Raw genomic sequence first — 11,709 nt, 5'->3', positions numbered from 1 at the left:
GAAAAAAAGATAAATTATGTGCTACAGGAAGTCATAATTTAAATTTAGGTTGGCGTAAATGGTTACCGCGGAGAAAGTAGTTTTTATTTGTAACACAATGAATAGTATAATTAGTGTTTTTAAATTTATATTTTTTACAATTATCATTTATATTTATTTATTATTATTTGCATCTAATTTTAAAAAAATATTGTGCAAAAAATATAAAAAACGAAAAATAAATGAAAATTCATTACCGCAATTCCAAACTGCGGTAATGAATAAAAAATTTAAAAAAAAATAGACAAAACCTGCTCCCCTCTCGCCGAGCTGCCATGTGTGTCGAAAGGTGGCTCATTACCGCAATTTGAAAGCTCGCGGTAATGAGGAAAACGACAAAATAAAAAAAAAATACCGAAAGGGGGTCATTTCGTATATAATTGTCAAAGGGGGTCAGATTTGGAAATTTTTTTGGGAACAGGGTCGAAAAAAAAAAAAATTCTAGCTTTGGTCATCCATGACATGTTGGTGGGCCTGTTTATAAATTTGCCTCAACAGTACCATAGTACAATTTAATTGAAAAATGAAAATCATAACAGAGAGACCTGCACGTTGCACTTATAAATCTATTAATCTTCTTTTATTTCCAAATTCACAAGCAATGATTTAATGACTTTTCAAATTACCAAAGGATGCCCTCGGATTCTCCTGAAAACAAAATTGATTTTAGAAATATAAAATAAAATGAGCTGTGTATGTATTATTTTATGAAGAATTCCATACAAGAAACGCAAAAAAGTAAACGTGGCACATCTTTTCCTTTTTTTCTAACAAATAATAATTGAAAGAAGAAAAAAAAATATAAAGTGATTTTGATGGATACAAGTTCGTCCTTGTGCAAGAAAAATCACTTGTAAAAACCAACATATCTCATATAAAATTAAAATATTTTAACATATTTGGATGTTCTTGTCCGACAAATCAATTTTTATATGTTTCAGTTGCGACCAATCGAAAAAATCACCTTTACTACGAGTCTTTCCACCATGAAATTTAAGAAGGGGTAATGTTAACTGGCCCCGGAGACCTGGTTAAGGAGTCAAATGTGGTAAATATTACATTGAAACTTATCTTGTCAACTCTTTAAAAGTATAAAAAGTGTTACTTTCATTTTAAAACTTTCTTTTTTTAGTTTCCTGACCCAAGAAGATGTTACAAAGTGTTGCTTTGAATTGAATGCGCGTTTAAAGTTATATCAATTTGAAAACAAGCAAGCACATACTCTAACTTGACGCTAGAATGCTCATGCACAAAAAACACGAAACTAAAATTTGAAACTTTTATTGGTACAATTGTTTGTTAGTCTTGAATTTTTCGTGTATCTCACTTTTGCAAAATTTGTTTCAAGCTAATTCTAGTAACTATTCTATGGTTCTTGATGTGGTTGGTCGAAAGATTGGTGATGAGAATAATTGTATGCTTACTGCACCATTTTTGGTGGATGAGTTTTGAACTGCAATTTTTCAAATGCATCATGATAAAGCCTTTGGTCTAGATGGTCTCAACCTAGCTTTCTATCATAGATTCTGAAACTTGTTTGGGGGAGATACTAATTATGTAGGCTTGTATTCATTGGTTGGATGAAGGTGAGTTGCATAGCTCTATTGGGGGACAAACATATTGCTAGTTCCTAAGTGTGATAGGCCCTCCACTATGTGTGATTTATGCTCTATTGCCCTCTCTAAAATACCACATATATAACAAAATTTAAGCAAAAGTGAGTCAAAGAAAGTTGATGTAATTGGTATAAAATTTGGATTAAATACATCACTTTTGCTTATATTTTGTCACGGAGAGAGTATATGAGTGTTACGGGGGAGTAGTCTACAAAATTCTGTAAAAGAGTCACGCCAACAGACTACATGTTCTCCCTAAGTGTATTTTTGAAGAGCAGTATGGTTTTATTGCAGTTCGGTCGATTCTAAACAATGTTTGATTTGATATATAATTTTAGATATTGTCCATTTCTTGAAATTCAAAACTAGAGGAAAGTTTTAGGAAGTTGCTTTAAAATTGATATTAATAATAGCAAAGCTTATGTAAATTGGAGATATCTCTTCACTATCTTGGAAAAAAAGGGTTTTAAACAAGAATGGATAGGCTCGATGCGGATTTGTGTTACTACTGTGAAGGTTTATCTTTTTATTCTTTGTACTGAAATTTTATCTGTTTTACTACACTAGGCTCAACTGCAGATCATTATCCATGGAATCAATGTGTGTGATGAAGCTCCTACTTTTGTCATCTCTTGTTTTCAAATTACAACTTCCTATTCTTTTTGAACTGAGGAGAGAGAAGCTCAATCTCTTCATGATTTCCTTGGTGTTTACACAAATGGATTAAGCCAATGTATTATCCTAGTAGGATTTTATCTATGGTAGGTCGTGAAGTTTTATAAAATCAGTGGCTCAAGCTATCCCATCATATCGCATAAGTGTGTTCCTTCTTGACTTATATGGATTCAATCTAGCAATGTTGGGGAAACAAGGTTGGAAGTGTATAACCAACCAGTTGCTATTGTTACTAGAGTTTTCAAAGCTAAATATTTCTCAAGGGATGGTTTTCTTGGGGTGACGTTAAGGCATAACCCTAGTTATGTCTGCCGTAATATATATGGTCTTCTTGAATGGCAGGAATGAAATTCTAGGAATCTGTCTTTTGAATTTGCATCATGTGGAGGTTTAATAAACACGGTACATAGACTGTGATCGAATATTTGGTGCACATGTGTTATGTCTGCAGCAGAGGGAGAGGCTTGGGGACTTAACCAAGCTATAGATTGGTTGATTTCTTTGGATTTGAATTGGGTCATTATAGAGATGGATTGCAAACAAGTAGTAGACGATGTTCACAACATCAAATCTGACTTGTCTGAGAATGGTTCTATCATTTTATTATGTTGGGACCTTTTATATCTTTAAGAAAACAACTATACAATGTTACCAGGAGAGAAGCAAAATGATACTGCTTATGCTCTTACAAAAACATTACCAATTATACTATTCACAATGTTTTTATGTCTATTCCTCATTGTATTCAGACATTTTTATTGAATGAAATGTCTTGATTTTGCTTGTGTAAATAAAAGTGAAATACGCTAACTTGGAGCTAGAACATTCACACATAAAAAACACGAAATTAGAATTTGAAACTTTTGCATGTGCAATTAATAGTCTTAAATTTTCAAGTTTCATACCTACGATTTTATTTCCCTATGAGTTCTCAGTCGTCAAATCTATAGTCCTTCACCGATGTTCGCATATGAATCTTAGATTAAAAGCTTGAAAACTCATGCAAACAAACCAAAAGGACCAAAATGGCGTGAACTCCATACTAAATATCTACAATGGACGTGCCTAGTGCTATGTTAGGTATAGAATGTTTCCTTTTTCAAATAAACTTTAATTAAATCATTTGAAAAATGTCTACTGTCATAAATCAAAGCGACAAAATATAAGAAGACGTGTCAGGACTAATGTCCTGAGCTACCTGAAGGAGGTATTCTAAGTTAATATCATCAGGATAGTGTTGTAAAAGCTTTATATTAGCTATAAAATCACCGCTTAGTAGTCTGCTTTTCACGCAAAGTAGCATCGCACAACAGATCCGTAGAAGCATATCCTGCAAAAACAGGTATAAACAGCCATACACAATTAAGTTTACAGTAAGGATATTGTAGATTTGAATATTGCTTTCATTCTAAGAAATTGCCGAGGCATTCAGCTGAGAGAAACCTGAACACCAAAAGTATTACTCAGAAGAGTATCCCATATTCTCAAAATAGATTCGAATTTGAACTCTTGAGTGAGTAGCAATGTAATCCACCGGAATGCATAAAATTGTGGTTTAACCTGTTCATGAGGTTCTATGGCATGAGTTTTAAATAAAATGGAACCGTACAAAGTGTTGAATTAAACACGCTGAAAGGTTCTACCTTTGTTGTAAATTCAAGATGATGCCATAATTGCTCATCATTTACTTTAAGTAGTTCCGACAAACGAGAAAGAGTAGCAAGGATACCGCTTGAACTGTTGTCCAATTGTTGACAGAAATGATCCACAGAGTCGCCTAAGATTCGAACAAAACAAGAAAAACTATCTGCTTCTGCATTAGCCTATGAGAGAAAATAAAGCATAAGCAAATAATAAACAATCAAAGCCATCATCATAAAAAGAGTAACATTATATTCCTTTATGCCAGCTGTTTATGCAGGCAATCCTCAAGTAAGAATTGTTATGGGTGATATGTGTAACACCCACAACGTGGCCCAAGAACAGTGGCGGAGCCGGACCGGCCCCGGACTCAAGCGGGATGAGTCGGACCACCGGGCTGTTACAGGATGACCCCACGTTGATAGGAGGAACCGAATCACATCGGAATGAGAGGGATCCGGAGGCCGGGACTGCATGGTTGAAGGAAGGCTTATAAGAATTGTTAGGTACTACCCATATCAACAAGATGCATCTTCTTTTCGGGAGCTCAATCCATAGGAACTCCACGGTTAAGCGTGCTTGGCTTGGAGTAGTACTAGGATGGGTGACCTACGGGAAGTTTCTCGGTAAGCATGTGAGTGAGGACAAAGCATATCGAAAAGACTCGTGTTGGTTTGTGGGGTTAGTCGGCAATCCCGTAAGCGATCCGGGATGTCACACTTGTCCGGGATGTTACACTTGGTATCGAGCGGACCTCTCTCAAGACGGTGTGGTTCGGGGACGAACCGGGCGGCGGAATCTCGGTGGGCATGTAACACCCACAACGTGGCCCGGTAACAAAGGCGGAGCCGCACCGGCCCCGGACTTAAGCGGGATGAGTCGGACCACCGGGCTGTTACAGGGATGACCCCACGTTGATAGGAGGAACCGAATCACATCGGAATGAGAGGGATCCGGAGGCCGTGTAGGTATGGGACTACATGGTTGAAGGAAGGCTTATAAGAATTGTTAGGTACTACCCATATCAACAAGATGCATCTTCTTTTCGGGAGCTCAATCCATAGGAACTCCACAGTTAAGCGTGCTTGGCTTGGAGTAGCACTAGGATGGGTGACCTACCGGGAAGTTTCTCGGTAAGCATGTGAGTGAGGACAAAGCATACCGAAAAGACTCGTGTTGGTTTGTGGGGTTAGTCGGCAATCCCGTAAGCGATGCAGGATGTCACACTTGTCCGGGATGTCACAATATGAAAGGATGCTTATTATAATATGATAACCATGTAATTTAAAAGTGTCAATTCTATTTAACTCATCTGCAAGGTATACAATTTGTGATTATGCAGTATAATGGATATCACTAGGCCAAAGAAATGTGTAATGGATATTGGTCAACGTATTATGAAGGACAGTGAACCATATGCTCGGTTGGTTTTGATTCATCTCTAAAAACAGATGAAGTTAAAAGTCAAAATTGCATAGCAGTATATATAGCTTTCAGGCTTCTGCACATGATTGGGTGAATAGAGGAAGCATTAATAATGGATTCATAAGCAATATGTAAGAAGTTTTACACTGAAATTTTAAAAACACAAGTTAGAGCCTCTTTTAACCTTTAATTTTGGTATCCTGCTGAGCATATGTATTCATCTTGAAACACACTATGAACTCACCCTATCCAATTGGAAAAAAGAAGGACACGTGCAAATGACATGATAAACAATTTTTACCAAGAAAGTGCTTACAGAATTTTGCTTGTCAGTATCGGCACTAAATACGTAGTATATAGGTGCCAAGACCTCGTTCATGCCTTGCACATAACAAATTGCAGGATTTAACTTTGCAAAAAGGAGAAGAATATTCTTCATTGCTTCCTATTGACAAAAGTATCAGTAAACACTTCAGTCAGAGGCGAGCCCCCTAAAATCTATTACGTAACACAAGGAGAAGGAGGGCACTTACCCTATTATTTAGACTAAATGATGTCTCCGCTGAAAAGAATGGCATGTCCGGATGTGTGCGCTGCAAATCTCGATCTATCTGTTCCGCTATTTCTGTATGCTAAAAAATGGGGATCCGGTGATATGTATCGACTTCATTATCATGAAGGCGTCCAAAGTAACTATAAAATGGAGAAGAAACTTACCTGAAAATATTGTCTCCAAAGACTTTCCTTATCGAGGCTCAAAGGGTGATCTCCCACGGGAATTTCATGTCGCCTGAGGGGGCCATCAACATCATTGTCGTCATGTTGCTTAGTCGAACTTAAATGCTTAGGTTCTTTCCAAATGTGCTCTGACTGTCTTAGATTCAACAATGTGGTCAGTGAAAACTGAAAAGCTGGAGTTACAACACGTCCACACATACGTTCAATATAAATATGACAGCTCATGTGAAAATTGTGCAAAGCAGTAGTATATTACCTGATTCAAGAGAAGCTCCTTTTTCATATTAACATACTTTAGCCTATTCTCTTTTAATTGAGTCTCCCATAGTTCATGACATGAAGGTAAGTAGCCCAAGAGTAGCTGGATATGAAAATCATAACAGGACAATCAGTTGCTTGTGTGCAGACATAGCCACAATCAGAGAGCTTTATACTTTTGCAAAGTTAATCTTATTTATTTTCTTTTTCTACATAAATCTATATATTTGCTAGTCTTTTTTCTTTTCTTGTTGAACAAGCTAATCAAAGAATAATAAACGCTGGGTAAGATTAGCAAAAAATTTATTACAACATTGTCCGTATCAATTGGACACCAACACCATTTGTTTACATCAGAAGCACAATTTTAGTTACTGTGTGCTCCTACTGCTAAAGTACTTATCAACATCAAGCCTTCCTCCACCTGCATTGCACCATATCTCTCTAGGTTACCGCTCCTTCGATTTATTTAAGCCCTCTTATAATGTGAATTAAGCAAGACAGAGCTCTCATACCCTCCTTATGTATATCAAACAATTCATATATGTTTTATTCATCATTACCCGATCCTATATTAACACACCATTTCTTTGTTCCACCACCAACACAGCAGCCCATTTATTTAACACGATTTCTCCTTTTCCCCGTCTTATTCGTGCTTGTCCCTCCTTCACTAACAGATTCAATTTGCCACTATAACAACTCAGCAAATTCAAATACAGACTGCAGTTCTTTATACCAATTGTAGAAACCTGCATATATTAAAATTGCGAAAACCAAACACTCCAACAGCTCAATTATGCCACTGCCAACACATCCAACTGCTAACCACAGTGAGCATCAAATATTTAACATCCCCTCTAACTTCAATCGATGCCCCACCAGTACTAACATATCTCGAATTCTAATGTTACATTCTTTTCTTTCTCTACTCCAATAGTCTAATTCGGATGATGGAATGGATGTCATAAACATGCAATACATATTATATTCCCTAATAGTGTAAGTTTTCAAAGTGCCCTAAGGCATCACATTATCACATTAATATGCAAAGTAAGCACCAAAGTTGAAAATTCAAATCAACTAAATGAACGTGATGGAGTTATCACCTTCCAAATCGGTGCACGCAAACCTCCTCCATCAGGAATCCCAGTGCTAGCAATTCTTCGCAATTTTTCCAAATTAATCTCCTTTCGAGAAAGCTAGATTAATAAATAAATAAATAAAAAGGAAAGAATGAACAAGAAATAGCATATTTTAGAAGAAACCCTAACAAGACAAATACATAATCCACACTTCATTTCAATTTTTCATGACCTAATTAATTTAGGCTGTGTTTGGATAAACAACTTATTTGCAACTTATAGCACAAGCACTTATCATTTATTTCTATATCAAAAGATAAAACAAAGTTAAATTGTTTTCATATAAGCTATAAGTTGTATTCATATGTTATCTTGAAGAACTTATGAAGATAAGCTGAAAACAACTAATAACAATATCATGATTTGTTTTCATAAGTTCTCCCAAGCAGTCTCACATAATTTATGCGGGATGCCGATAGATAAACTCAAATAAGTCCATTCAAACAATCCCTAAAACAAAACATAACCACACCTCCAACCTCATATTCTAAATCCGATCTTTTCTCATCCAACGAAATAGATTTCAACAGAGAAACCGAAGTTGCAACACCCTCTTTATTCATCTTCTTCTTAATTTTTTGATCACTATCATCTTTTTCCTCTTCCATAGCTTCATCACCACCCTCACTCTCTCTGTGAAACGCTAAAGCGCCAGGTTCAATCGGTTCCAGCTCTTCACCGGACTCAACTTCAAACTCCGATCTCTCGACTTCATTTCCATTTTCATCCAATCCAGTGATCATCACAAAGCTTCCAAGGCTATCGGGAAAGATGAACCTTCCCGGCTTGTCTGGAGGTTGAAGCTTGAGCTTGCCTTTGTGCATGGTAGGAAGTGGAATTTGGAAAGGTGAGAGAGAAAGAGTGGTTCTGGTTTCGCAAATTCTGCTCCTTCTTCTCCATGACTCGGATATCAAAATTCAGTTTAGTCAGAAGAAGAAGGAGAATGGTAGGTAAGGAAGTAACCGGTTGAATGGAAGGTAAGCGCCAAAAACATACTACTCCCTCCGTCCTATATTATTTGACCTATTTAGAATATTTACACTATTCACGTAACATGTTTTAATTTCTATTTTTCTACTAACATATAAAAACGAAATGGAAAATGTTAACGAGTACGAGACCTGGTTAAGGAAGCTAAGAAGAAAGTGAAAGTAAAAAAAAAACACACTTTTTAATCTTTTAATGCATTGATTACACAGAACTTTCAAGGCAAATATTACTATATTTGCTTCCTTATTCAGATCTCCCGGGCCTGGTTAACAAGACCCTTTTTTCTACTAGATTATTAAAGAAATTTAAGTTTAAAATTGTGCATTGGCATCCGTGACGGGGTCAACTAGGTCAAGTAATATGGGACACGAAGGGAGTAACATTTAGATGGGTGTAAATTCCAATTTTACCCCCACATTTTTTACTTTTAAGCACTAATTTCGCGTGACTAACAATAATTTTCAATAGTCAATGGGGTTTAAAACAAATTTTAATGAGTCTTCTCATCGTCTACATATAAAGTCTCGATTTTATTTTTATTTATAAAAATTAATGACAAATAAATTTTTATCGGTAGACCTAAAACTAATATTTTAGTGGCCTTAATCTTAGGCGATCTGACACTTTTGGAGAGAGCTTGTCAACTCTTATGGCCTTAGGCTTTATTGCTGGCAAGAACGGATATGAGCTTCGAGCATTGGAGCTGCTATCAAATGCAGAATGGAAGACTTGATTTAATTAAATTTTGTGTTAGTTTTAGCTCGTAGTTGATTTAAAATTTGTTACTACGCTCTATCTAGTTTGAGTAGGATATTACCATATTGGTGTAGAATATTTGTTTTTTTTTTGTTAACCATCTGGTTTCTAGAGAAAAGACCCGAATAATCCGAAACTCGATTGAAAGATAAGTAAAATATGGATAACCTACCTCAAGTTTTGCTGAACGATTCGTCATTTGACAAAACATATTGACCACTTAAACTCATTTAGTAAAAAATTTGTTTTTATGTTGCATTTGGAACTCGCATTGCTTAAATTACTTGGACTTTAGAGCCGAGAATCAAATACACGCATAACTTGATATGTCTTTCCTTTAATATATTTGGCAAGCTAGGATGACTATTGTCAATTAATGATGTATCAAGTTGTACATGTTGTCCTAATCACGGTGGAGGCTCGACTCACATAGTAAAAATGGACCTCTAATAAAATATAAACATATTTTTTTAAAAGAGCAATCTTTTATTTAATTGTAAATAACATCCATAAACATTCTTTCAGAAAAAAAAATCCATAAACATAAAAAAATAGTCATCATTGTAACTAATACAAAAAAAAAAATCATATCCTAATCAATAACATAAAATACAACTTCAAGCTAATATATTTATCATCATTTTCACACTCTTTGGACTTGACATATCCAATTACTTATTTCTTTAACATAACAAATATAATTAAGCATCTCTTTTTAGGCCTCCTCGATATCTCTAAAGGACCCTAAAAAATTTGGAATATAACTCCTTGGAAGGCATTTTTTAAAAATATAACACCTCCGATAAATAACTCCTGGAGGTTATTTTTCGGCCAAAAGAGATAATAAAGGGCCTAAAATGAAATCTTATAAATAATTGGGTGAGGTCCATTGGACCTGCACCTATAATAACTTTTTTGAGTCTCCAATATTTTAGAGGTCCGGCTACGTAAACCGGTTGCATCCCTTCGGGTAGAGTTGTCAAAAATGGGCCGGGCTAATGGGGCCCATTAGCCCACAATTTTGGGCCGGGCCTAAAAAACTACCCCAAAAACACACTCGGGCTTTTTTGGCTCATATAAAAATTGGGGTGGGCCGGGTTGTCCCATCGGGCTACGGGCAATTTTTGTTAAAAAATAGTATATTTTTGAAAAAAATGATCAACTATTTTAAAATTTATTAATAAAAAATATTTAAATAAATAAAAATGAATGAATTTAGCTTAAAGTTTTAAAATTTTAAAGTTTATAAATTATTAATTTGATTTAATTGAATGAATAATCTAGAGTTTTATTAATATTCAATGTTAATGTAAAAATTATTTACACTTTACGTCCATCTAATCATATTTTAGCAAAAAAATAGTGGTGAGTGATTAATATATTAAAAATACATAAAAAAGAGTGAATAAATTTTAAAAGTAAAAAATAACCGGCCGGGTCGGGCCGGCCCATGGTCCACACAAGCTGTCCTAGAATGCAGGCCCAATTATAAATGGGTTGGGCCGGGCTGACCCATTTATGTAGTCGGGCCTCTCGGGCTCGAGCCGTGTTGGGCCGGGCCAGCCCATTTGACACCTCTACCTTCGGGAACACCTTGTAGCATATCTTTATTTAACATAACGGTTCAATTTTTTTAAGGGTCCAACATAAATTTTATACTAAACCATAATTTGGTCTTAACATATTTTGTAGTTTCCCATAAATACTTTTTGTTCGGTTTCGGTCTTTTAATTTGCTTTCGATAGTCTAGTCTTTTCCGTCAAATTTATGCCAATCTACTTATTTTGCCTACGTGCTCTTATGCTTTGTTTGCGAGTTGGGTTTTGGAGGGGAGGGGAGGGGAAGGAAAGGCTTATGGAGTGGTAAACTCTTTTTTGCGAGTTTTTAAAAAAACAAGGGAAAAGTTTTGGAGGGTTTTGAAGGGCTTTATTTGTTCAATTTTAAAGTTCCCCTAAATTGGGGGTTAAACAAACAAATTGACAATTTTGCTCTCATAATAATTCAAAATTCCAATTTTAGACATTACCGAATTATTACAATCTTTTTAAAAACAACTTATTCAAAACAACTTATTTATACAAAACGGCTTATTACGACCTCATTTTCAAAAACCGCATAAATAAGTTGTTTTGAATAAATAAGCCGTTTTTTGAAAAAAGGTCGTAATAAGTTGTTTTGCATAAATAAGATGTTTTGAATAAGTTGTTTTTGAAAAAGAGGTCGTAATAAGCCGTTTTGCATAAATAAGCCGTTTAGAATAAGCCGTTTTTGAAAAAGAGATTGTAATAAGTTATTTTGAATAAGTTGTATTTTTAAAGGAGATCATAATAAGTTGTTTGTCATAAGATAAGCTATTTTGAATAAGCTATATTTTAAAAAGAGATCATAATAAACTCGGTTTGCATTAATAAGCCGTTTTTTAAAAA

General features: G+C 35.2%; 1 protein-coding gene across 2 annotated transcripts; it reads right to left on the bottom strand.

Moving 5' to 3' along the window:
• Window positions 1-3,425: 3,425 nt before the first annotated feature.
• LOC146902243 (uncharacterized) lies at window positions 3,426-8,465 on the bottom strand. 2 transcript variants are annotated; one of them, XM_085731793.1, is made up of 9 exons: window positions 8,017-8,465; window positions 7,502-7,594; window positions 6,391-6,495; window positions 6,114-6,266; window positions 5,930-6,028; window positions 5,713-5,841; window positions 3,974-4,153; window positions 3,774-3,890; window positions 3,426-3,660 (listed from the first exon to the last, which is right to left on the bottom strand). In XM_085731793.1, exons 1-9 carry the CDS (start codon window positions 8,359-8,361, stop codon window positions 3,478-3,480), a joined length of 1,404 nt encoding a protein of 467 aa, XP_085587919.1. In that variant the 5' UTR covers window positions 8,362-8,465; the 3' UTR covers window positions 3,426-3,477. The 2 variants fall into 2 exon arrangements, with proteins under 2 accessions (XP_085587919.1, XP_085587920.1); XM_085731794.1 differs by having other exon boundaries at window positions 7,502-7,582.
• Window positions 8,466-11,709: the final 3,244 nt, after the last annotated feature.

The sequence above is a fragment of the Medicago sativa genome, chromosome 8 (assembly GCF_051527215.1).
Source record: "Medicago sativa cultivar Bolivia chromosome 8, Bolivia_mono, whole genome shotgun sequence".
NCBI classification, from domain to species: domain Eukaryota; kingdom Viridiplantae; phylum Streptophyta; class Magnoliopsida; order Fabales; family Fabaceae; genus Medicago; species Medicago sativa.
This window is presented reverse-complemented; position numbering and strand designations above follow the sequence as displayed.

Coding starts and splice junctions, on each gene's coding strand:
- LOC146902243 (XM_085731793.1), bottom strand. CDS start 8,361: ATGCACAAAGGCAAGCTCAAGCTTCAACCTCCAGACAAGCCGGGAAGG. Junction 6,496..7,501: donor TGCGTGCACCGATTTGGAAG/GTGATAACTCCA, acceptor TTTCATATCCAG/CTACTCTTGGGCTACTTACC. Junction 3,891..3,973: donor ATCTTGAATTTACAACAAAG/GTAGAACCTTTC, acceptor CCTCATGAACAG/GTTAAACCACAATTTTATGC.